The sequence below is a fragment of the Sparus aurata genome, chromosome 13 (genome assembly GCF_900880675.1).
Source record: "Sparus aurata chromosome 13, fSpaAur1.1, whole genome shotgun sequence".
In the NCBI taxonomy this organism is placed as follows: domain Eukaryota; kingdom Metazoa; phylum Chordata; class Actinopteri; order Spariformes; family Sparidae; genus Sparus; species Sparus aurata.
In genome coordinates, this window is record NC_044199.1 from 27,562,525 (window position 1) to 27,589,652 (window position 27,128).

The 27,128-nt window shown below is 39.6% G+C and overlaps 1 protein-coding gene across 10 annotated transcripts in view; it reads left to right on the forward strand.

Moving 5' to 3' along the window:
• Positions 1-27,128, forward strand: part of ncam1a (neural cell adhesion molecule 1a) — a 278,226-nt gene that overhangs the window by 219,449 nt on the left and 31,649 nt on the right. For 4 of the 10 annotated variants that reach the window (XM_030438912.1, XM_030438913.1, XM_030438917.1 and 1 more), the window contains 8 exons: positions 2,129-2,313; positions 3,347-3,443; positions 6,645-6,812; positions 12,318-12,443; positions 17,592-17,639; positions 20,012-20,014; positions 24,911-25,035; positions 26,372-26,552. In XM_030438912.1, coding sequence (XP_030294772.1) covers positions 2,129-2,313; positions 3,347-3,443; positions 6,645-6,812; positions 12,318-12,443; positions 17,592-17,639; positions 20,012-20,014; positions 24,911-25,035; positions 26,372-26,552 — 933 coding nt within the window. The remainder of the gene's footprint in view (positions 1-2,128; positions 2,314-3,346; positions 3,444-6,644; positions 6,813-12,317; positions 12,444-17,591; positions 17,640-20,011; positions 20,015-24,910; positions 25,036-26,371; positions 26,553-27,128) is intronic. The other 6 variants (XM_030438915.1, XM_030438916.1, XM_030438921.1 and 3 more) reach the window with 2 other exon arrangements.

Sequence of the window (27,128 nt, forward strand, 5' to 3'; positions counted from 1 at the left end):
TGAAGCAAAAGTATGATCTCTGATATTATATGTGATGTTTATGGATTAATATCACTGCTGCAGTAAGGTGTCTGTTGCATATTTTTTGTTAAAGGCTAATTTTAGCTTCTTTTATATAATGTTGGCACACTTGCCAAACCTCCTGATTTCCCTGGAGACTCCTGTTTTTCACAGCCCCCTCTCGGTTTCCTCCCAGGGTCACAATTCTCCCGCGTTTCCTCTGATTGAACACAATTTTTCACACTTTTCCCCTTTTATTCATCACAACCCGTTACTGGCTATCAGCATGTAGTCCGCTCGTGCTGTTGCGCCTCGTCATCCTCAAGCAGTGAGAGACAGGCAGAAAAAAATGAAGAAGAGATAGAATATTGAAGAACATTTCAGACGCTTTGGAGAGAAGAATTCCCGTTTCTTATGTAAAGTTTTTTTAAGGGAAATGAGATGTAAAATTTGCCAGGTCTATTTTTTTCTGTCAATCACCGGGGTCGCACCTCCTTACTCCCCGCCGAGAGGCAATGGCACAGGGGGAAGTCCTCTGGATACCTGCTTTGGCCCTGAATTGTTGAGGTCTCAATGTGGGCAGGGATGACTGTTGGGTAGTTCAGTGAAAAATGTAAAGTAACCAGTAACCAAAACTCTCTGAAAAAAATGAGGTGGAGCAGAAGTACTGTATAAAGTATTAAAAAGGGAAATACAAGTAAAGTACAAGTACCTTGATTTTGCACAGTACTTTCAATAATGGTCTTTGTAATTCCCTTGCCTGTGCAGCTGTCAGTTACATGGTCTTACTATTTGTCACAAGTGAAATAGGCAAAAAGGCAATCTGATGTTCCATAAAACTAGCAGAGGTTGTCTTTAAAACCTTAATGGATGTCATAAACCACCTGGCCTTAAATGTATAGAAGCAAAACAAATGCAGCCATTAGACTACACTGAGCATTGTTTTTTTACCATTAACTTTGCAAGTTCCGTCAGCATTGCCATGATTGCTCCAGCTGTCTTCGGCAGTGTGTCGTAAATGACTTTTTTTGATTACAAAGATTTCCAAATGAACTATCTCACCGGTAGCGAAGATAAGATCTGCTGGGGGGAAGAAAAGAAAAAAAAGAAAAAAGCAGCTTCGGGGAGGGAAGAAAATATTGTCGGCCTACAAATGAGTTGCTCCTGCAATAGAAGACTCTGTGTGGCCTCTCGCGGCTGACTGATTCTTATCAGTCCCGGGGAATTTTCGTACAGAGATTTGCTGGGTTTGATGATAACTTGTACGTTTGTGTAAAAAGGGATATAGAATCAATAGAGCATCTCCTTTTTCCCCGGAATCAATGCAAGATTCAGCACTGGATTATGGCAATATTACATTCAGTCTCTGTTGGATGTTGGCGGAATAAGTCTACAAACCAAAGCCTGGGAGTCCGCTCGGTGTTTGCCATGATTTGCTCGTCCCACATACCTGTTTGGGATCTGATGCAAAACAAACCTCATGCTGAACTAGAATGTCTGCTGTGACTTAATAAATAAAAGAAGAAGTAAACATGTATAGTAAATAACATCCACGGTGTTGGGGTTAAGGTCGTGCTGAATAGATATCCTCATCTCAATGGTGCTGTCTGAATTTTGTGTATCACTATTCTACATTTTCTTCCTTTATTTTTCATTGAAGCACTTCAACTTGTGACTTGTTTTCTCTTCATTTTATTTGCACTTACCTGGTGCAGCAGACAGTATGTCTGGTATATGTGCGTAGCAACTTGCAGTAATGTCTGGATGTAGTGTACAGCATTGGCATAAACTTTTGTTCATGGAATTTTTTTCTCTAAATCAAATATTTTTTTACATTAAGACAGTTTCCAATTTAAGTGGTTAAACCAGGAGAAAGTAAGGACATGTTTTTAAATGCATAGCAAAAGTCTGCCTTTTAAAATTGCGAATGTTCAGTGTTTACTATAGTCTAAAAAAATCAGAAATTCTTTTTGGAATATTCCCTGTGGTCAGTTGATTGCAGACATCCTTCTCTAGTGGCCAGAAGACCCAGACTGAAGGAGTAAAGGCTTGAGATAATCAGCAAAGGGTTACAAACATGCCTGCTGGGATGTTTACAAGTTTGCCTCCCCTTGTGTGTTGCCTGCAGATGCTCCGAAGCTCCAGGGTAACGTGGCGTGGTACACGTGGGAGGGGAACCCGACCAACATCAGCTGCAAGGTGGAGGCTCACCCCAGAGCCACAGTGGTTTGGTACAGAGACGGCCTCCCGGTGCCCTCCGCCAACTTCACCAACCTGAAGATCTACACCACACCGACCATCAGCTACCTGGAGGTCTGTGGCACCGTACTGACACACACAAAGGGGCGCAGTTAATAGAAGACAAAGAGAATGTTTAAAGCAGTTGTGGCAGCAGGGGCGGTTCTAGGAGGGGGGGCAACAGGGGCCAGTGCCCCCGTAACTCTGAGTCTGGACCCCCCTGTGGCCCCCCCGACAGGGAGTCTGCATCAATAATACAATGACAGATTTCTTGCAATGATTTTGTTTTGAGGGGAAAGGCAGATATAAAGTGTCTCAGCAGTTTACTACCCAATCAAAAATGCTGAAATTGTAAACACTGTTTTGTCGGAATGAGGAAATAATCTTTTTTCCCGGGTTGTATGTGCCCCCTAACAAAAAAGCCGGCCCCAACCTGGCCCCCCTATTAAAACTGGTCTAGAACCGCCACTGTGTGGCAGGGCGCGTCACCGCTATTAGATGTTGTGTCTGCAACAGCTGTAAACATCAACCATTAGAAGTGACGCTCACTCGCTTTATGTTCCACGTCAGTGTCGGGTGATTCGATTTATGAAATCGCTTTATGAAAGGTTTTCTTGTATATGTTTCCATTTCTAATGGAGTGATTTAAAATGGAAAAGAAAACAATGTGGTGGTAATTTTAAAAGGAATTTCTGTTTGTTATTCATAGCATGAAGCAGAAAAACATACTTCCAGGGAGATTAGCGAGTGTCCTGAATAATGAATTGCTAAAAAGTAGTTCTCATAGCAACTCTGAATCAAGGACAACAGTAGATATGTTATTGAGTATAGAATTCTAGACACTATGTTAATGGTCCATTGTGTAATAATTTGTTCCTGCAGTGGACATCTGTACCGCCGCATACTGACCACTCTCCAAATGAACCACCAGTGATCGGCCATGAGAAACCGACTGAATGGCTCAAAGACAATAATTAATGACGCACATATTCAAGTTGTTCAGAGGTCTCTTTTGTCCCCTCGTGGTATTCTTGTCCTCATTCATGTGCAGTGCCTGGCCACATCAGCTGCGGTTTTGTCAGCGTTGCTCTCTTTCTCCGTATCTCAGGTTACCCCCAGTTCTCAGGATGACTTTGGGAGTTACAACTGCTCAGCAACCAACGCGATGGGCACCGAGTACAAGGAGTTCCTCCTCATCGAAGCAGGTCTGTTCACAGATTGATAAGTGTTGCATTGAACTAAATGTATGGAGGGGTTTTTTTTTTCATATTAAACATCAGTTTTAAGAAAATGTATAATATAAAAAAAAATCCCAAGTTACAATACATGCCAATATATTGTCATTTCGCCTCAAGAAAAAATAAAATCTGTGTACATTTTGGTTGTACATCAGAAATGTATTTAGAAATCTAATACTTAGATATGTATTTTGCATATATTGATTACTTAATGATATATTTTTTGTCAAAGATATGGTATTATAATATATGAAAAACAGCAACATTAAGTATTTTTGTCAAAACATATTGAAAATGCATTACACCTCGGTTGCATCTCGGTTTTGTTTGTACTTGTGGAAAGATCTGAAACATCCACTTATGGCTGTCACAAAACAATTCAGGAAGGTGCTGATTTTCTTGACATACATAATCGGGTTGTGATGAGAAACTTATTGCTCATTGGCTGCTTAAAAATTGAAACTGATATTGCATTTATGTATGAGAAAAGAGGGCATGTAAATAGAAAAATAAAGTCTGAACATGCTCAGAATAGCACTTCACAGCGCAGGCAGGTCCTGAGAAGAAATTTAAGTATTTTTTTCAGTCAAATTTTCTTTGCATGTGGTTTGTGTGCTTAATTTGGTTTACAAGAACAGTGTGGGACCTGATAGAGGAGCTAGTCACTCAGGACCCTGTCTGAATAAAGTGAAGTCCAATTAATTGTGCTAACAACCTCTGTTGCCAATGTGCACTGTACTGTATGCCCTTTGAGGTGTTTTCTCTCTGCTTTTTTTTTCATTTGGTGCATAACTCATCAGTATGCCTAACGTCACCCCTTTCAAACCACAGTTGCACTAAAAGGGTACCGAAAAGAACCCTTCAGATATCTCTTCACACCTTATTCTCCACGTTGATATGTCAATGAGGAAATCACGTAGCGTGAGGCAATTTTCCATTTCCTGGGTGATTAAACAGTCTCTGTGATATACAAATGGCACGCTATCAGGTTTATCATTACAGTCAGAGGATAATATGCAGTGGTGATAATGTTTGCAGGGTACTAGTGAGGGGCCTGTAGGTGTTCATAAATGGATTGAGGATTAGTTGACCTGTTCATCAACACTGAGGAACATCTTGTGTTGCTTTCAGTAGACTATTTTTTTATAAATATCTTGTTAATCGGCCCATTAGATTATGCTCACGTTTGAGCTTGATAGAAGCACCAGTAGAAAGGTCAGGGAGTCATTGTTTACTCTTTCCTGGGAATAATGAATTCAGAGTGTATCAAATGTTATAAATCGAGGCATTAAAGAAAATTTCAGTGGATGGACATAACACCCACGGACACGGATGATTACCATCATTAGGCCCCTCCACTGAAGCACTTTTAAAAACAGCCCCATACTGTCCACAGAAGAGCACTAAATTGTGTAGGGTGCACCATTTCTGTGACCCACTGGAATGAATCAAAGTGCAGCTCAGGCCGGACTTCAATCTCTCGCTGCAGACTCAGTCAGGAATGTCCTGCAGATCTTCACCAATTTGGTGACCAGAGGGGTTGCCAGCAGCACAATTGTGAAAGGCGCTGATTGGGAACAGTACATTATCAGTGGCCTCTGCTGCGGCCAGTATCAATGTGAGCCAAGCCCATTAGCTCCGCTAAGGCTTTTAAATGTGATTCACTCCCTGCCAAGGCACATAGGCAATGTGGTAAGGCACACATGACTGTATAGTCCTGTAACCCTACATCGTATAGAGATCCCTTGTCATCATGTTTACTCTTAAGGCTCATAAGTTTTATTTTGAAGGCTCTCACATAACAACCAGCTGTGTATTCATTATCTTTCAGTGAGTAGCTTATCATAAAATGTCACAGTTGAGTTTTAAAGTAATTGATTTAAAAACAACAGTTGATACTTGTGCTGTGCAAATGTCATAAAAAGTCACAGCAACAACAATAAGAACCAATTAAAAAAATACAAAGCAGAAATGTGAGATGAAATAAGCTTGTATGAAACTGAAACAAGTCACATTGCCTACGATACAGCCCGGAACTACCATGACCTGGATGACTGAGAACTTTCGTCAACTTCAATAAACAATTTCCCAAAAATAAAATATTCTGAGTAATAAAAGAGCAAACAAAAGGGTTTTAAAATATGTAACTCTCAAGTTTTTTTTCTTAAAAGTGTCAGTGTGGCGGGGGGGGGGGGGGGGGGGGGGACATTTGATTTAAAGCAGAAGGTTAGTCCAGAGATTTAATGCTACCACTGCAAGGGTGCGATCTCTCAATAGCCTTGATCGTGGAACAGTTAAATTCAGGTGTTCTGAGGATCTAAGAGGCCTCGAACTGGAGTCGGATCAGAGAAGTTATGAAATGTACAGGAGTGCCAGACGATGTAAGGCTTTAAAAACAAATAAAAGAACCCAGAAGTCAATCCTGTGTCTGAGAGGCAGCCAGCGCGGGGATGCAGGCGCTGGAGTTATGCCGGCTCTTTTTGTGGTATAAACAACAAATGTAAAGGAGTCCATTCACTTGGTCATATTGGGCTACCGCAAGATTTAAGGAAATATGTTTATTATTTTATTTAGTTTGTCAGTGAAGTTTTATTTATGTAGGAAATCCAATTTGACATAATGTTGATGAAAGCTCTCAGTCATCCAGGTCATGGTAGATCTCTGTGTGGTATCGTAGGCAACGTGACTTGTTTAGGTTTCTTGAAGACGTTTCTCCTCTCATCCAATAGGCTCTCTTTAGTTCTAACTAGATAAATACAGCACCTATTTCAATTTAGCATATGATACTAATCAATAAATAGAACTTGTTGCTGTTGTGTTTATTTACGTACGTAGGTGGTTTTGGAAACACAGGTATGCCGACGCTGTTTATCTAATGTCAATCTGTGTCATAACGACTCAGAGCAGTGAGTGTAATGGCCAATCAATCGAAAGAGTTTTGAAAAGAGGAAAACCCCTGCCAGGTCAGAGTGACCTGGATTTTCAAAATCTTCTTGTAAACATCCTGTTTACATGGCTGAAGTGCACATCTTGATCAAATAGAGTCTTTCAGAGCATTACCATTCAGAGTACCATGCTGTTTTATGAATACATTTCAGAGCTATTTTTTGGATGAGCTTGAGAAAAGAAAAAATAAATTGTTGTTTTTTTTTTTTTTGTCCCTTGCAGATGTGCCTACAACACCGGAGCTTTATCAGGTGGAGCCTTTCTCCAGCACAGCAGTGATACAGTTTGGCGAACCTGAAGCCACAGGTGGTGTGCCCATTATCAAGTACAGAGTGCAGTGGCGTTTGCCTGGCCAGGATTGGACTGAAAAGGAGTACAGCGCTGAGGATGGTGAGCCCCCCTCTTTCCTAATCGAAAACCCCTCCCTTGTTTTACTTCTTGACTTAATTTTAAAAGAAATCTCGGTTTGGGCTGATGCATCATATTTATACAACTGACTAAAACACCTGCTTTGACGTAGATTTCTGCTCTGACGTGATTCGGTGTTGAATGAGTCTTGATGTCCCTGAGTCATCAACACTTACTTACATTTTCTACTGAAAGCCTCAAAGAATATTTTAATAGGCAAAAACGGATCTGAGGGATGTTATTAAATCTCTCTCCTCAGGCTCAGTGTTTTCTGTCGTCTCTTAGAATGCATCACCTGCATTAGCTACACCTTTACAACATCTTTTGGACCATTTTAGACGCATCATGAATCGTGACGCATCTCCGGCTCTCTGAGAAAGTTCTCATTAATATCCAATGTCTGTTGACAAAATACATCAGTAAATCAGTCTGGAAACATTGACTGTATGAAAATAAGGACGGAGCTTCTAGTCTGAAAACTACTGGGCTAACACAGTGTGCCTTCTGGTTTCAAGAAAGAGGTCAGATTTTATGTAAGAAAATAAATGAATAAATGAAAATAACCCTACTTCCTACTGTATGTAATACCCCGGTGAACAGTTTCCTAACAAGGTTATGGTCTTAGTCACTGGCTTGAAGTCTTTTTCGATACAACATCACGTTCATTTTGCATGTTGTGGTCCGATTTAGACTAAAGTAGATTTAGTATATTTTATTTTTCAAGATTTTCGTTAACTTCTCGGGGAATAATGCATGGATCTATGAGAGTAAAAATACAGATCTAGGAGGATTAAAAAATATTTTATTTGATACTTGATTAGGTTTTATTGAATGAATGGAAATATTGGACCTTTTATCCATCCATCCATCCATCCATTGTCTGTAACCACTTTATCTCTTTTATGGGGTCGTGGGTTTTTTTTTTTTTTTTGCTGGAGCCAATCCCAGCAGTCTCTGGGCGAGGGCAGGGTGCACCCTGGACAAGTTGCCAGCTCAGGGCCCTCACTGATGGCAGAAGCCGCCATGCAAGGTGCCAACCACACATCAGGAGCAATTTGGGGTTCAGTATCTCGCTCAAGGACACTTCGACATGCAGCTCATCTCAATCCCACCCCTGGGATTTGAACCAGCGACCTTCTGATCACTAGCCGACCTGCTCTACCCGCTGAGCTACAGCTAATGATAATTATTATTATGATTCCTTTTCTTTAGAGTGCATCTCGTACGTGAAATAAAAGATATGGGCCGGGGCTGCAGAAAAACATTTGAGCCAGCAATAACGGTTAATCCAAACATGACAGTGGCTGATGTCATGAGGAGAGGTGGAACACAGTGCAGCCTAAATGACAGTCAGCTCAGACACTGACAGGCCCCAGATAATATCCCTGTCCCACTGAGGGTTTGTGGCTCTTACAAATCTGGATGCCTCTCGTCCTGTCTGCCACATGGGACGTATCAGTCAAGGGCTGACAGGCTCCGCTGTCAGCTCAAGGCCCAGGAGCCGCCTGTCATGCGAGCGGATACACAAAACAAAACACATGCAGCCATGCATCAACAGGAAACGTTAGCAAAAATATCTCCTTCAACCACATCAGCTGTTCCACATCTGATAAATTAAAGCCTTTCCAAAACCCACATGCACTGAATGAAGTGCATGTCTGTTGCACTGTATTTTGTCTTTGTAACATTCATTTTTTAAATCAGGAATACCGAAGGTCTAGTGATTAAGCAACAACAATTTAGTGATAAAGGAAGTATTTTGTCACTGATACAGAATTATTGAGAATATAAAAATGTGTCAGTCAACACAATGACTGTTGAGTTCCAAGTGTCTCTCTTGATATTGTGAACCAGGGCTGCCATCATATGTTTGAAAGCAGTACTGCCTGTTATAGATACCACACCCATCACTGTGGGTCCATGTAAACATTATCTACATCTGCAGTGGGAAGGTTTATAAAGCTACAAGTCAAAAGGGCATGTGCCATGCTTTAAACTGTACCCTGTAAACATGTTTATTAAGGCGTCAAATTTTATGTTTTATGCATTGAATATGTGCTTGGATCATATACAGTAGGGTCGGTAGTAAACATCAATACACCGTGGCTAAATGTATGATGCTAATAGAACCATAAACCATAAAGACAGTAGGCTTAATGTAATTTCAATATGGCATAAGCGTGCACAGAGGGTTTTGAATACATTGGGGTTTTGTCATTTGTGTAATTTTTTGAGATCTTCAACAAAAAAAAGTCCCGAACCCACTCTTCCTGAATATGTAAATCTTTTGAAAAGCATGTGACAAATGTATAGTTTAGATTATTAACTGATCAAATAATTTGATAAAAAAGCTGGTCATGATCATTTTTTAGCAAGAAATTAAGCTGTGGTAAAATGAACAGTGCCTTTGCTGGGGACTATTTTAGACAGCAGGAAGATACATGTGGGACTGATTCAAAATAAATTACAGTCGCTGTGTTTATGGTAATGAAGCAACATGTCAGTGTGCCACAGTGATGTGTTTATAATAGTTTTTGTGCATCGATTGAGTTTTATGACAGGAGAAAAATAAGATAGATGAGGCTTTGCTGACACAAATGATACTTGTCATTGTTGGTTTTGGTATTTTTGTGGGATTTATTGACAAAGAAATAAATAAAAAGAATATTTTCCAGCATTATCATAATCCACACAAACAAACACGTTTTTACATCGGTAAAAAGATATGTAACTTTTCTCTTTTTTTTTCAAACACAAGTTTATTATTGCGCTTGAGCTCATGAGATTCTTCTTTTCTATGATCCTAGCATTCAAGACTCCTGATACGAACAGAAACCAAGTGCTTCTTGACACAAAGACATATTATAGCTTTAGCTTCACTATTGCTCTGGACAAAGTCTCTCTGAGAGAAGTTTTCATTTGTTGGGAGTATTTCTTAGGTCGAACATAGGTACCACGTTATGTTCATCTGTAGGTTAATCATTTTATTTTGGCTGTTTACTAGAAAATGTTTTACATGCTGTAATGTAGCAAAAAAACACATGATTTATCTTATAGCAGTCATAGCTGCAGAACCTCTATCCACCTTCTATCTGAACACTCTATTAGTGCCTGGCTCTTTAAGGCCTCCCCCGCTGTGTGTATTTTGTGTTACGGATAAAGCTTTCATGTTAAACAGCAAGAAAGACATGGATCTCTGACTTTAAACAAAATGGGACATTAAAACTGTTGAATTTGAGGTATATGCATCATTATTGGTGGTTAACTGCTTTGGGAGATTTTTGAAACACTGCTGTTAAACTTTTGGAACAAAATTTGTCAATGCTCTGAGCACTATACATTTAAATTCCATTCGAGTCCATTGAGTTTGGGTGCACGCTGACAAGAAAGCTCCAATTTTGCCTCTAACTGTCGTCATTTCTGATGTGTGTTGCCTGCAATACCTTCAATGATAGATTTCTCAGACGGCAGCACCCAGTGTTTGATGCTGCTGCTGGCTTTCACTGTAGCATCACAGTGATTAACACACACCAAAGTCAGTCGAGTTTGTAACGATTGTTATGATTTGTGGAGATAACCTTTTGGAGAAGCTGAGGAAACCGGCAGGTGGTAATCAGTGCTAAATTACTCCGAGCGACTGGAAATCTCATCCGAACATGAGTGGTTTCAGCAGTGACATCAGTTTTACTGATGTTGGCGATGCTAAAAGACCAGTTGTGAATTAATTTGGCCTCTTGCTTTTTCGCTGTATTCATACAGCAGTCACTTACGCGTGGCTCATTCTGCCATTCAAGTGTTTCTGATTGAGACCTTAATGCGAAACACATTTAGAATTTTCTAAGAGTCAGTGTAATCGAAAAAAAATTTCTGAGCTGTTTTGCACCGGGGCCTTAATTTGTTCTCATCCATGAAATTACTGTTCTTTGTACTACACAGTGAGATATCATTTTATGACAAAAGTCAGACACACGTTTGTATATCCTGATTGAAATCTCTACGGTGACTTGCTAATATGGAAATAACGCTGTCTGTCTAATGAAATACTAATGAATAGAAATAGAAATGTCTCGTGTATTTCAATCAGGAGATTTTATTATTTTTGCCGCTGGAGAAAAAAAAACACATTTTGACACTAGAAGAAATGATTTACATGATTTGTATTGTATTTGAAGTTATCAAAATGTGTCTCGTCGGGTGATAACTGGTTTAGATAAATTCCTGATAGCTTTTATCTTTCTGTGCTACATGTCACACTTTTGTGTTACAGTTTTTCTCTAATTTTTTATTCTCATACACCACAGAACCCCACTATAATTAGAACCTGCCCTTTTCTTGGCATTTTGTCATCATGACGCTCTGCTTTGCCCTTGAGCTCAATGGCTACTATTACATGCAGGTATACCATAGGTCAGCACAATCTGCCTTTTTTTGCTTCCATTGGTGATCGAGTCTCCATGGACAAATTCATGCACAGAATGAACATGACGAGTCTCAGCCAGCAGCTACCGTCTGGTCTGGACATATGTGACTTGCATGAAACGGATTTAAGATTTAAGATTCAATGAATGGACTTTCTGTCTCTAGATAATATATGCTAATATATCTAAATACTATATATAATTATATATAGTACTACTAATAATAGTACTTTAGAATAGTAACATTTCAAGCTAGACAGACATCCAAGAGCATATTTTTCATCCTTTTGGAGTTGTGAAAAATCTTTCTTGAATAACCACAGTGGAACATCATAGAGTACAGATTGGTTGACACAAGACAGCAGGATATTACATGATTTAGTACTGTACACATGTTGGTAGTGGATGTGAAAAATTAGGAGGAGAAAACAAGTAAGGAGCCAAAGACACAAACACAGCAAACGCAGCACAAATAAAAAGATAATGACAAGCTAATTGCAATGGTGTATTATAGTAACCAAGGGAAGACTTGTGCATACAGGTATACGTAAGATATTTCAGTCATGTTCTCATTTTGATGATTATAAGTGGAAAACAAGGCTTTGTGTAAACAAAATTAGACTCAATTAGTTTCCACGAAGGGGTTCTTAGTCTCCTTGGAATAACTACAAAAATAAAAATTGTCAGCAATATAAGATCAGACAGAATCAGTGGAACAAACAAAGGAAAACTGAGTGAGTAAACCAGAAAACTCCTCTGAAAAATGACAAGGTTTAAAAATATCTGAAAACCACAACAATACTTAAAACAAATTTGCATGTATTTTAGATCAATTGGTGTTTGTTTCAGGGACTTTTTTTGCGTTTTAATGTTATGCAGGTGGATCAGTTGCAGACTGCATTCGTATTTGGTTAAATGCCTAATAAGGTCTATGTTTGCAGTCAGAGTACACTACCTTATTACAGAAGAAAATTACCCTTTGCACAGCTTACCATAACATATATTGTTCCTTATTCAGCACTTCTTCCCTGCACTCCTGCGTGGAATAACACCACCTCTCCTCCAACAGATTTGAACCAGATCACCATCTTCGGCCTGAACCCAGAGACCACCTACGAGGTCAGGATTTCCGCCATCAATGGCAAAGGTGAAAGTGAGAGCTCCCCGGCCAAACCTTTCAAGACGGAGCCAGTCCGTAAGTACTGCCCTCACCGCCTGTGTCCCTGCTTCCAGTAAGCGCTCCTCTGACCCCAATGCTTTGAACCTAATGCTGTTGCTCCCTCCACCGCCTGCTCGTGTCTAGCTGAGCCCAGATGCTTTCACCCCTACAGTCCTCTATTCTCACGCCAAGCCCCAGTGCAGTCCTTATTAGGTCACAAGGAACAATAACTCACGATGCCACTGCCACTTCATGATCTTATGTGGTTAATTAACTTTGAAAAGTAGAACTTGTGTATCCTTCATCACTGAACAGTGTTTTATGTCTTTCCCTCACGAGTGTGGACTGTGCATCCTTCCATTTTGCAGAGTCCTGCCTTTTCTCAACTCAGATGATTTAGTGAAAGCATTCTGGGAACTACTTGTGCATTCTTAAGGCTGATTTATACTTGAGTGTGGAGTGTCAGCTCTATATTTCTAGTTCAGTGACAGTGCGCATTGTTAATATAGCAGCCACAGGTCAAGCCCTGCCGAAGATTGTTTATATTTCGTGACAGCGCATGATGAAACGCTGGCGGAGGAGGAAATTTTCTATTTGGAAGAAAGTATGGCAGGAGAAAGAGTCACACGGTAGATACATGGAGAATGCCTACTTGTCAGGCAGATGAAGGAAGATTTAACCATGTTGCATTTGGTTGTAAACGACCACGACACCCCGCAGCAGTTTGCTAGATTTTATCGAGCGACTTGCTGTGTCTTGTACAAGCCGTTGGAGTCTTTCTTGGTGAATCGTCCTGCGTCAAATTCACAGCTGTGTTAGACATATGGCATCGTTTGCAACCTTACATCAAGGAGCAGGTGCACAACACCTGTCATCACCAATCAGACTGTCAGCTTGACATAAAATGTGTCAACTCTCTGTTTATTTATGTGCAATTATGTTAGATAATGTTTTCTCTTTGAAGAATAATTTAGGCCCAATCATCTCAAAAATCTATTTACATTCATCCAGTAAGTGTTTAATACCAAGTAGTGGCAATCACATTGTGACACAGGTGCTCTCACTTCCTCAAAATAATTAGTGTGATAATGGAACCTTTGACAGTCCTTGTTCCATATGTCTCATGGCGGGCGTATGGTGTTAGTTCTTGAGCAGTTGCAAACAATCACTCTTTATTATTATAAGGCACTACGTAAGTCATCAACAAGGCAATATAAGAAACATTTAATCAACCCACACAAAGAGTTTGAAGGATAATTCTGCTTCATCATAACTCAAATCAGTCTTATTCTGCCTCTGTGCTTGTGATAGCTGTGGCCAGAGGTATTTTGTCCTTGGGTTGTCAGTTTGCCGTCCCAATCTTGGGAATGCAAATTTGGCACAAACATCCACCCTGACGCAATAATGAACTGATTAGATTTTGCTGGCCAAAGGTCACAGTGACCTTGACCTTTGACCGACGACCACCGAAATCTAATCAGTTCATTGTTGAGTCCAAGTGGATGTTTCCAATTCTTGTGGATGCCATATCTTTAGAACACTTTAAGGTAGTTTCTTCAAATATGACACAGACATCCTCTTGGACTCAAGAATGAACTGATAAGATTTTGCTGGCCAAAGGTCAAAGGTCTCTGTAACCTCACAAGACCCATTCCTGGCCATTGCTCAAGAATACAAATGTACATAGATGTCCATAAGTTATGAAATTTTATAACAAAAACGTCAGAGGCTAGCTTCACTGTGATATAATAAAATTATGTAAAGAAAACAAATTGTTCTTGCCCTAAGCCATACCCCAGGAATAGAAACTTGACTTGAATGTGGAGTCATACAACTGCAAAGTGGTAATTCTAGTCAGCTATGATTGCACCAAAGCATCACCATTGTCATCACCAAAGCAACATCCGTGATTTGGGACATGGCTCCATTGTTACATCAAAGCCAGGAAACACGATCAGTAATGTAATCAGTTAATCTGTAATTTCTGCAGGATGTTAACAGTGGACAGTTGGTGGTAGTTTACCAGTTTCTGTTCTCTGATTGTCTGACTGTGTTTCTCATCCTGTCAGACCGTGTTCCAATTTACCTTGAAGCTTCACATGTTGTTTTTATTAATAGAAATGATAAGCCAAATACCTAATATATTATACCAAAACTGTATTAAACCAGAATGTTCCTTTTCTCCAACCATCCTCTGCAGAGCATATTTATCCCGGTTACAATTAGACAGCAGACCTATTTCTAACTCAGCATTTAAAATCAGGGTCATGAATAAATCTTTGTTGTAGTTAGTACCCGCCTCTATGTCATGCCTCCATCTGTGCTTCATCACCCCACTGCTTCTGTAGAAATAGCTCCCCTCCGCATCCTCTTCATTTGGCCTGATTCCCTAAAGCTGAAGAGAGAGACTTTGTCCTACTTCAAGATGTTTTAGGGAAGGTCAGTGTTTAGAGAGTTTATTCTAGCCTAACTAGATTGTATCAGTTAAACGCAATGCATCTTTCTGCAAACCACTGAAATGCTAGGTAAAAATTTGAATCTTATGGTCTAGTTAGATTTAAGCACAAAAAACAAACACTGGGTAAGATAAAGGAAAAGGTTGAGTTTAGGCTCGCCTGGTTCAGCGCCACAGGTACATTCATAAGTTGTCTCATTAAAATTAGCCATCTCACCAAGCTTTAACACCACCACCCCTGAATCTCACAATTTGAAAGTCTGCTCATATCCATTTGATGGGGCATGGCAATATTGTAGAACATGTCATTATGGTAAGTATGAACCATAAACATCTGAATCTGTCCGTGGTTTGCAGAAATGGAAAATGCCGACATTTTATTCTGGCGACTGGGCTGAGAGTAGCACTGGAGGATTGTCATCCATAAACCCAATGTCTCTTTAAGAAAAGACTGAATCCCTTTTCTGACCAAAGTAGCATCCGAGCTTGAAGTCAAAAGACCCATTTTTAATTTGGATGGTAATACAGTACCAGTGTTATCAAAGTGAAAGTTAGCTGCAGAGCAAACAGAAGCACGACTTGCTGTTGACAGCAAGTCCAATAAGGCCCAGTAGCTGTGTGACGGTGGGTTAATGATGTGGCCGGACAGAGCTGCCCTCTCTTATTGTTCATGTTTCTCATTTCATTGCCTTTGTTCACTCTTTTTACTCCATTGTTTTCTCATCATGGTTTTCCATCTGTTCTGTATTCCATTGGACTTCTCAGGGTATTCTTTGACAAGTAAGTTTCTTTTCTCCCTGTCTTCTCTTATCCATTTTCCTTTGTACTTGTTTCCATCTCCACTGCATTAATTTGCTTTGATTTCACCATTGCACAGCCTTGTAAAGAAACAGGTCATGTCACAATGATCACAACGTGTCTTCCATGGATGAAAAATCATCAGAAATTATTACAGAAAACAAAAATCAGCTCTCATTTCATTTCCCGTTGTACTAATTTTGCAGACAGGAGTCTGTTTAGTAACTAATGTAGCTTCAGGTTTGTTTAGCAGTGGTATCGATTAATTTGACAGACTTACAGCTTGGAGCAAGTGATTTACCTGAACTGGAGTTGTAAGTGCTTATTTAGTACTGTTTTTTAAGTAAAATGCACCTGTGCACTGCAGCAGTTCAGCCAATGAGTGTTATATCAGGTCTTTAAGGAAGGTATTCTGTCCTCAGAGACGGGGAAGAGGAATAAAATGTATTAATCTATGGAAATAAAATGGAATCAGAATATTTACTGTTGGGTAACTTTGCACATAAATCTGCCAGAATGGAACCACACAGTCTAGATGTGCAGATCTTCAATTCCCAGATAGCTGTAAGGTATTCGCATCTGTGGTATTGGCCATTAATGACAATTGCGAGGTCACAAGAATGCATATTAAGAAAGTCCGGCTTCCTAGTTTGTGTTTAGATGCAGTTGGGGAAGGAGCTGCAGCTGTCTTTGGACAGACCAAACGCTTACTGCTTCACAGGAAAAGGTTTTTATAAATTGCTCTTAAATCCCCTGTCGCTTATTTGTTGTTGTGACATGGCTGATCACAGTTAAGAGTCTTTTCCTGGTTTGGATCATATTCAGAAAATGACCAGCATGAATATTCAGGTTTTCTACTTCACGAAAACCCCTCAAAATAGCACAGGTGTATCTTTGTTGTTAATAGATATCATTCAGTTTTGGACCACTAAGTTATGTATGTGCATTTATTGTTTTAAGGAGAATAATAATGTTTGTGCTGTGCTTGTAAGAAGCTCCCAACGAGTGTAGGCTAGCCTTTGTAGAAATCTGACAACTTGAAGTAATTGCTAGTTGTTACTGTAAGCGAAACCACTGGCACCAAAAAGGCAGCTGGCATAGGTATGGAAGGAAAGGAAGCTGACGCCGTACACTCACTGCTGAACAAATAATGCAGCGCAGGATGGATAAGCCTTACAAGCACTGCAAAACAGATTAAAGAATGCAGTCATTGTTCTTGCTTATCTTTGTTTGTCATTGTTGTTTCTTTTCTGTACAGTAAGCGTTAAATAAACTTAAATGCTTACAGGCAGTAGCTCTGAAATGAAAAACTTTTCCTTCTCAACCTTAAGTTGTATTTTTGGGGAATTCCGTCCTCAGAATTTCCCTACAGCCCAAGTAAGAGCTGTGGCCTGCTCCTCGGCAATGTCAATAGTTCTTTACATATCAAGTAATTACCTTTCTGTTGCTGTTTATACACAATATATTATTCCATATGGATAATAAACATTCTCAGAGTCACAATCTCGAGTCTAGATAAAGTTTGGTAAAGGTACTTTACCGTTAACATTGGAGCTGCTGTTATAGATAACTTCTTAAGCATCCTAACTTTATTGATGTTACTGAATCCTCTGCTCTGAGTTTGAACTCCCAAGAACACAACTTTAAACTCTGCAAACTCTGTATTGAGAAAAAGGCCCTTATTCCCATTACACATGATGTAACACAAAAAAATCTATAAGATGTCCGTGTTGTTGCGTCACAGTGGATAGCCGGGTGAGCATGCTTACAGATACTGAAGAACAAAAGGAGTCATTGTTCTACAGGAGTGTTCCAGAGGAGTTTTCTTTATCACTGAGACAGTATAAAAACTAAAGTGACCCAGTGCTGACCCGGTGGCTCTTGTCGAGGAGAACTCCAGCTCCTCTCACCATGTTTTCACCATCTTTCAGTTTCATCAGAGATCCCACCCCCTATCGCTGCCACCAGTATGGCCCTTAGTGAGTATGCCAGTCACACAGTGTGCACTGTGTCTCTCCTCACCTCTTACCTGCTTGGCTTCACAGTTAGTGTAGATGTTCATGTGTTTCTGGTGTGGCTCATAGGCGAGGTCATACACCCTCCTGTAGAGTACAGCCACAGCAAAACAGCAATTTAAGTGTGGCAGTTTACTAGCTATGCTAACAGTCTTGAAATCTGATGGATTATGATTTTACTAACATTTGTCAAAGAAATGAAGGTTCATTCACATTCTAACCATCTGATTGTAGTGTTGTGTGTGACGTGTTTAACACAGTGTGTCCTTTTATTATGACTACTTAATGCTCTGATTGTGGTGGAATGAATTAGATTAAATTGGTCTTATTCTATGTTTGGTGTGGCCTGCTGATTGATGGTAGACACAACACGTTCATGGCATTTGGCATGAACATTTAGTGATAGTTGGCTCCATAGTATGGAGTGTGTGTGTGTGTGTGTGTGCGTGTGTGTGTGTGTGTGTGTGTGTCATATGATACTCACTGTGGGTGCCGTTTCCTGGCCTCTCACCGTTAATGTCAACATCAAACTGGTAAATTCAGCTAAAAAGTCCTACCCTGTGGAAGATTAATTAGCCAGTCTGTCATTCAAGGCCACTAAACACAGATTTTGTCAAACACACTATTTTACACCCTGGAAGTCTGCTCTAAACACCAAGTGTTTGGAGTGTGGAAGTCAGACTTCCCTTTTTTTAAAATTTGCAGTTGCCACTTTTGATTATGGGATGGCAAGAATGCTTTTTGTAATTGGCTCGTCAATGTATTATTTTTTTTCATCTAAATGTTGGTTTGTTGTAATATCCCTCTGATAGTCTAGCTTAATGAGTGATTGTACAGAAGAGTGCGGTACTATCCTGTAAAAATACTTTTTTTTACTTCTTCCTAACTGCCAAACCGATATTTGCCTCTCTGCGATAGTTCTAATCTCAACCCCTCTGTCACTGTTGATGCTGAATTTACTTGAGAACCCGTCAGTGTTTCTCATCATTGTGTCCATTCAGCTCAGACAGAGTATCAGATCATCTGCCATTCATGGCAGAGTAGTCTTGAGGATTTGGCATGTCTATGCAGACAGTAATGTGAAGGAAACTCATCTACTTCCTGAGACAGTGAGCCCTCAACAATACAGCCAGGCAATGCACAGAGCCAGGCCTCCTTTGCCTGTTTAAACTGACACAAATCAGCCTTTGTAAGCCCATGATGATATTTTGTCAGTATTTATGCAAATTCTAGCGCCTTAAAGCAACTATATCTGACTGCATATTGCTCTAATTTGGGGTTTACAAAGATTTTAGAGTTACATTTGAGGTAACAGTGTGCAGTCTGTATCCAAACATAACTTGTGTGTTCTTGTGTGTTTGTACAAGGTTCTCATAGTAACTTTTGCATGTCTTTTGTTGCTTCTTTTGAGATCCTGATGTACTGTTTTAGATGATTGTGTCCTTGCAGTGTTCCCTAACTCAATCTCTCCTTATGACGACACTTTTAACAGCGTTTGTCTTATGCAGCCTTGGCTTTAGATTGACCAACAACGTAGTTGTTATCTATGCTCCAGCAACTACCCTGTGTTTTTCTGCAATTGCATCACTCAGAGCAAAATTGCTTTTAGACTATCATCTGATGCAGACCTTCTTTTTCCCAAAATTTCATGTGTTCACACTGTTGTCTGCTGTGTTGTTTATCATATTTAGTTGGCATGGTTTGTATGCTCAAAGCTGCAGAGTTTCCTCTGCTATTTTCTTGACCCTGAGTTCTCGTTTGCCTCCCTGAAAACTAACTGTGTTTTTGTCTTTAATGGCTGTCACGGTGTTAAAGCCGACCGTATCTCAAATTCAGATCAGGCATGAATGTCACTTCTTAAAATATTAGACTTTGAAGAAAATCTGTCAGAGGAAAAGCTGTTTATTATCTGGATGCATGAGGCAGTTCTGGGTAAATAGTTTCGGTTGTATCTCAAATCTATAACTTAAAATCATTGTTTATTGATTTATGCGACATGTTTCCAAGAAACGAAACTAAAAGTCTGCAACTGCTTCATGCATTTAGCAACATGTTTTTATATGTATCCAAAGTATCTGTTTATCAATTTATGTATTTCTCCTGGTTGTTTGTTTTCCTTTCGTCATTTTGTCTTAACCATTCTTGTTCATTTGTTTATTCTGTTAACATGTTTTCATCATTTCAAAAATGTTTTGTATGTTTCCCATGTGCCCCCCCGCCTCTCCCCGCCTCCTCCTTTATGTTTTTCTTTCAACCAATCATGTGCGTGCACATCATGTGACTTTGTCATATGGCTCTTGCATGGTGCTGATGATGTCGTCTTCGCTGGCCAACAGAAGGTAATTTTTTATTGTTTGTTTAGTTTGAGATCGTAAGATCAGCAGTGATCATTCAGAAAACAGACTCTTAGATGAGATTCATAGGTGAGACATTAGAACACTCTATCCATCCTTAGACTATCCTGTAGATATAAAGTAAGTATTTAGTACACCACATTATATCATCATCTCCATTCATCTTAAGATGTTCTCTTTCTTCCAGCCAACTACAATCACAGCCCATTTCCGCTGCATTTGTAAAGTAACAATGCAACACTTTCTTCCTCGTAGTGCCTTAAATATTAATTCTGTATTTGAAGTATGTCATAATTCAAGAAATACTAGGCCATTCTCACTCCTAACATGTCAGACACTCAGCCTGGTCAATGGCCCTGTGCTTCTACCTTTGACACTGTATCCTTCTAGCATCAGTTCATGAAGTGCCTCTCTAGTGCAGTAGTATAAATGCCAGAATAGTCAGTCAGAGTCTGTGGGTGGTTGGGGTGGTTATGGGTCATAGTGACGAAACTTAGTGTACTCAATTCATAGGCTACTAGCTTAGTGGTACTTTTAGTTAGTACTACTAACAAAAAAAAAGTCAACTTCAGAAATCAACTTTTCCAAAAACAAATTAAGTAACTTTTGTGCCTAAACTTAACCAAGCAGTTTTTGCACCTTAAACTTACCAAGTTGTTTTGGTCAATAAACCATACCAAATAGTTTTTATATCTAAATTTAATCCAGTAGGTTTTTCTTAGCATAAACCCAACCAAGTACTTTTGGTGCCTAAACCTAATCAAATCACACTGTTTTCACAATGTTAATAACAGTCCAAAAGTCATAATTTATCATATCATTATGTGAACTGTGTGTCAGCAAGCTTAATCTGAAAGTTTAACCAGACGTTGCTAGAGAGGTGAGTAGAGCATCATAGTTTAAAGCTCAAGGCCATCGACCAAGATGCCATATATGACAAGCTGGGAGTGGAAACATATTGGAAATACACACCAGGGCTGTTAACTCTTCGACCCTATGTGTTCTACTTGCATTTAAACATGCATTTACATGCGTTAGTCCATATCCAGATAAGATGCCCAGATACAGATTGTGTGTTAATATCAAGTGGCAACAGGGTCTCTATTTTGAGTTCCTCTGAGCTACCTAAAATACATTTAAAGCTATTTGCCACTGCATGTTCTTCAACTTTGATTCAAAGTGAACTACATCTTGTACAAGACTTATTTAATGGTCCCCATCTGTGAAGTAATTTTCTCATTTGGTTGCTCTTTTCCATAGAGGCACCAGTACACCGGTCATTTAAGTTAGATGGATTGCTCAACATATTTTTCAAGAAAGAAAACATGTATTATTGGAAATGCACCAAAACACCTGTTCCTTTGGGCCTTTTTAAATTGCAATGACCCTTTTTTTTTTGCTGTTGCAAAGATACAGCAAAACATATGCTGCAGGTTTTAATTGGGCTCACACATTTCATCCATCTTCTTTCTCTCACTTTGGTTCCCTTAGAAGCTGGGATTGTTAAGGTTTTTCATATACATATATATTCAATCAACCAAAGTGCTCTGCCACACATCATATGAGGGCTGGTTTAAACATTTCATGTCTTTTTCCTTTATAAACCAAAGTTATTGGAAAAAAAATAGACCAAGGTTATAAATGAAGAACTGTATTATCTGGATGACAATATTGAAGATCATTCAGCATTATAAAGCCTTGATTTGTTAAGTGATACACAAAGAATCAGGCAAAACAGGATAATAGTTTGATTTTAAAAGAAAACACTTATTTCTTGTAATTCTAGACTCCCTGTTGTGCTTTTGCTTGTCCTTCTTGTTTATGTAAAACTTTGATCAGAATATTAATCAGAAACGAGATGGTTTCAACAGATTTGCCTTTGTATTTTTGTATAGTGCTTAGAAAAAAATAGCTTCCAGCCTTTTTTACCCTTTTGTTATTTACCACAGAGTTTTCAGTCGCATTTAAACATCACAGGAGCACGCTCACAAAGTGCCACTGACTGCAATCTGCTTTGCTCGCACTGTTAAATGTAGCCCTCGTACTCACATACTTTATTACATAATTTCCCTCGAATTAGCTTCTAGCTCTCAGTGTTGCACTGATTGGATTCACTGCAGCCCATTGCATTACTGCAGCATGCAAGTTTACTTCCTGTTTCTTGTTGCATCCGTCTTCTTCCTCCTCTTCTGTTTCCCAATGAAAATGTCACTCCTGTCTGCATGTGTCTGTCTTTAGTGTCACATCTTCTTGGAACTTGCATTCTACAAGCGGTATACACAAAGAAATTAAACAATATTTTAAAATAATTTTGCCTTTAATTTACAAAACGCAATAGTGCTAATAAATGATGCACATTTTTATTTATGAGACAGACAAAAACACATTTACTTTATATAATCTGACTGTGGTCTGAATTTAAGACGAAACAAGAAACAAGTTATATCAGTGTTTGTATGGGAACATGTATATTTCATTAAATTGATCTTAGTTGGACAGTTTGATAATGAGTTTGCATTGACAATCCTGGATTTTAAAAGCTAAGTGTCTAAGCATTAGTGTCACATTCAGTCTTCACAACAATTAATATTAATTTTGGCACAAATAGTACTAACTATTGTGTTAAGCGGAACGATGAAACCCACACAAGTGACACCACAAAACATAAATGACGGATTTTTGTATCCAACGGCATGTTTTCAATAACTCTTGTTTGATTCTATCCACTTACCTCTCAATGTTCGCTGGAAGATGAGGGAGGGCACTGCATTAAGGTCAGGCTACATGTGGAATTACACGTCCTACACATGTGTCAGTGTGAGGTCACGAGCAACGCTCCACATGTTCCCTGTCCAACTGTCTAGCAGCACCCAAAACTTCCAGCCTGCATGTAGAAGCTTCTCATTCTAACCACCCTGTTCTCTGTTTTTAGCCTCAGAAAAGTTCACCTAACACAGAATGATGATCGTGAATAGCAATTCTGAACGTACCAATATCTACCTGCCACCTTGCTGCTGCCGCTGTTACTGACTAACACTGTCTGATTCACTTGCAGCATCTGTCATGCTCACTCCAGTCTTGTGGAATGCGGTTTTTCAGGGATTGCACTCTGATGATTACATATAGGAAAGAAGTGCCTTCATGCATATTCATTTAATTAACCACTAACACTGATGTTTGAAATGCTATATATTGGGTCTGGAAACATGAATGCGTTTTCTTTCTTTTTTTTCTGTGACCCTTTCAGATGTATGCTATGTAGTTTTTTTCCTTACCTACTCAATGACTAACCAACAAAGGCATTCAAATCTGCATCATGTCTTCACTCATATAAGATGTAATGGGTTTTCGGTTATTATCAGATAGTAAGCGCAGGGTGAAGGCTGTAAAACCATGCTGTGGTCAACATAATAACAAGGCTAACAAGGTACATGTACATAATTATGAGTTTGAGTTGTTAGTCTCCTCCCCTACAGCCCTCAGGGTGGCGTGAGGGTAAACGCCAACATGACTCCACGTGCACACAAAACACCTCAACCTTCCGTCCCACAGGACTATGTATATATTATTAGATGTAAGCGAGTAACATGTCCAACCAAGGCCTACAGGGTCATTATCCAGCAACCCAGAAGCCATTACTCAGGGGGCAGAGCAGATAATGAGGAGGCTCAACATGTGAGCCACAGGCACTGAGGCAACCACACTGCCCTCTGTCAATTAAGGCTTCCCACCCATATTCCAACCAAAATGTATTTTTGTTAATCATAGATACTACACTGCAGGCTTTAAAAGTTGCAAATTTTATTATTTATTTTTTGTAATCAATATTATGAAAGTCTGCTGTTATTCCTAAAAAAAAAATACCCGCATTATCACTATCTGACCGTACATCTCTACAGGCAGGAGGACATTCCTTGTCACTCCTTGGGCTAATATCCCTACTTTGTTAAGTTTAGGAAAAGATTATGATGGTGGTTAGAATAAACCAACCATCAGCGAGGGTGAGAAAATGAAAACTAACAACAGTCTTTGTATTAGTCTAACACTTCGTAACACATTCATCAACGGCGATCTACTCAGTTGCTACTCAGTCAAAAGTTTTCGTGGCAGGCATCAAAATGCCTTACATGTTGTCAAACCAATATATAAGATATGCAAATTCAATCTTAATCCTCGAAGCTATGAGTTTGTTTTTAAAGGTCGGCTTTCCGAGTCTGCAGTTGGTGAGAGCTTGATCAAAAGACAGGTTTTAGTATTGCACCAACCAAATGAAAACCCTTTAGCAAATACTATATAATTGGTAATAAGTGCTGTTGTATTTCATGACCTATGAATAGGGCTTATTATATATATTGATTAACAGTGCCGTGAGCTACCCCTCTAACCCTATCCAAGTTTGGAGCTGTTTGTGTAAATTTGGAGAAAAAAGATAGGGCAAAAACCTTTTAAATGTCTGGATATCTATGATATAATACTACATACTAATAGCATGGAGCACGAGAACTGGTAATCTGCAGTGATTTGAACGTGTAATTGTCTGTGCTCCTATTCTCTAACAGCATAGTAGAGCAGTGTGACAGCACAGAAGCTGTACGTGTCACTTTAGGCCAACACAGGATAAAAGCCTCAATCACACTGTGATTACTACTTCCACATTTGCCTTGTCCCCTGATTGCACCGCTTGTTACGGCTTGAAGAGAAAGAATCACAAAACAATATAGGTTGATCTGGCAATCAACTTAAGTTTGAGCTTAGTTGACCTTGAAGACCCAAGCACATTTGAGCACAGAGGAAAGGTCAGAAGCACAGGCTGAGGATGCTGTTGATGCAACATGCATGTATATGTCAACTAATCGTGATGCATTGGTTTGTCTTGTGTAGGGGAACCCAGTGCCCCCAAAATAGAAGTCAAGGTCCACAACAAGGGCAATAGTCTGAAGGTCAACTGGATCAAGCAGGACGATGGTGGCTCCCCCATAAAACATTACCTGGTCAGATACAAGGCTGTGAGTATACAGAGCGAGGAGGAGACTCAGTACCACTTTGCTGTTTTGCCATTTCTTTTTTTCTCATCTTGCAACAATTTCATAAAACATTGGTAATGAACAGTGCTTGTTAATGCTCAGTACAATAACTCCCAAGACCAGTTAGGCAAACTTTCAAGTCCACGTTTGTGCTCCTACAATTTGTACCTTTTAAATATGATTACATTCCCCAAGTGACCAATTATCTTCTTTGAAGCAGCCACATAATCATTCACATAAGTGTTTATTTTTCTCTTACCAATTTGGAATAAGCTGTTTTTTTATTGGGCAAGTTGTTAACAGAAATCAGCAGAGTCAACAGACTAATCAGTAAGCCCTTATCCCTGAATGGTTTCCCACAGTTGAGTACCAATAACTTTGAACCAAGTCACAAGGACCACTACCAGAGCCTAAGCCTACTTTTGGAGGGCAACACATTTTTCCCTCTAACACCCAGCCTCAATTGCTGTGCTAATTGAACTGACTTTAATAACTATAAATATACAGTATAAACGTCTATGCATTTTCAAAGCGTAGGCTTACTGCTTGTTATCATTTCCTTGTTTATGTTTCTACAGATAATGCATACATTGTGCGATTAACATCTCTGGGGTTGTTGTAAAGTCACCCTGTATAAATCCTTTTCGTTGAGGAAAAGTTGTCAACAGCCTAGACAGACCAATCAGTGAGCCATGATCTCTCAATGGCTTCCCACCACTTAATATTGACTCCTGTCCTCTGTGACACCCAGCCTGCCAATCATCTGCTGCTTTAGCTTATCCACCACTGTCCTTGTATTTTTAAAGATAGCTGCCTGGCAAAGCACAATCATGCCACATGCTACTCATAAAGCATAGCTGTACATTGAATACAGCGGGTGAATGACTGCCAAAATGTTTGAATCATTCCTTAATGCCTGAGAAGGTAAATATACTCCTTACTTTTCCGCCAGAATTTGGTATTGTATTAGCTGGTTTTCCAAACTTTATAAATTCAGACCATCCCTGACATGATACTGAAAAATGATGAGCCCAGATGAATTATTTTTAGTCTTAGAGACTGTATGATTATTGTCAAGTTAAATATGCTTAATGTTTTGTGCTGTTGTGTTACAAATTCCTTTGGGCCAAAGAACTCTGCAGCTGTGGAGTTTGTGACATTATTAAAGAGGAATGTACTCCTCTCTGAACAATGACCAGCTTGAGATTGTGATCTCTTTTCTAATTCATATAGATGATCATTCCTCTGTTTGCCTGTGCAGAACGACCACAGTAACGCTTTGGGTTTTGAGTTCTGTCCCTCTACATTCCTTTCTCAGAAGTATGTATCTGACTGGAAACCAGAGATGCGCCTCCCCAATGACAGTGAGTATGTGGTGCTGAACGGCCTGGACTGGAATACAGAGTATGAGGTTCACGTGGTGGCAGAGAATCAGCAGGGACGGTCGGAGCCCGGCATCCGCTCCATCAGAACAGCTTCAGAGCCCACTACCATCCCAGGTACTATTCCCATCCACCCACCCCGAGCATCCACACACACACGAGCCACAGAGCTCAAAAGGCCTCCACCGTGACCAGAAAAAGGCGGTATTACTTAGATCATTGACTATTACCAGGTCCTTGTGCAAAGCTTGCTGGCTGTAGTTTCTGGCATGAATCATCTGTCTCCATCTTTCACATGAGGGAGGTCTATTGTTTTCTACTGTCCGTATTAGTGCGACTGGTAACAAACTGGACATGTATGATACAATCATACGATACACAGCACAGTCTCATGAAACTATGTGAAGTGAGCACTAACGCCAGAATGCACACGAGGTATTGTAGGCAATGACAATCAGAAGAATGCTGCTAAAGGATTGCATTACAATAATATGAATTGGATGTGAAATTATGACATTTTAAAGTTACAGTTACATTTAAAACTGTTGTTTAAGAATGAGGTAAAGCTCCTTTCAAACTGGACAAAACCCCCACTAACACCCACTAACTAATTTGTTTTTGTCCTTAGTGGTAAAGGATACAATCATTTTCATCGGCCTCACCTCCAGTTGGCTGTTATGGAGCAATAAGGGT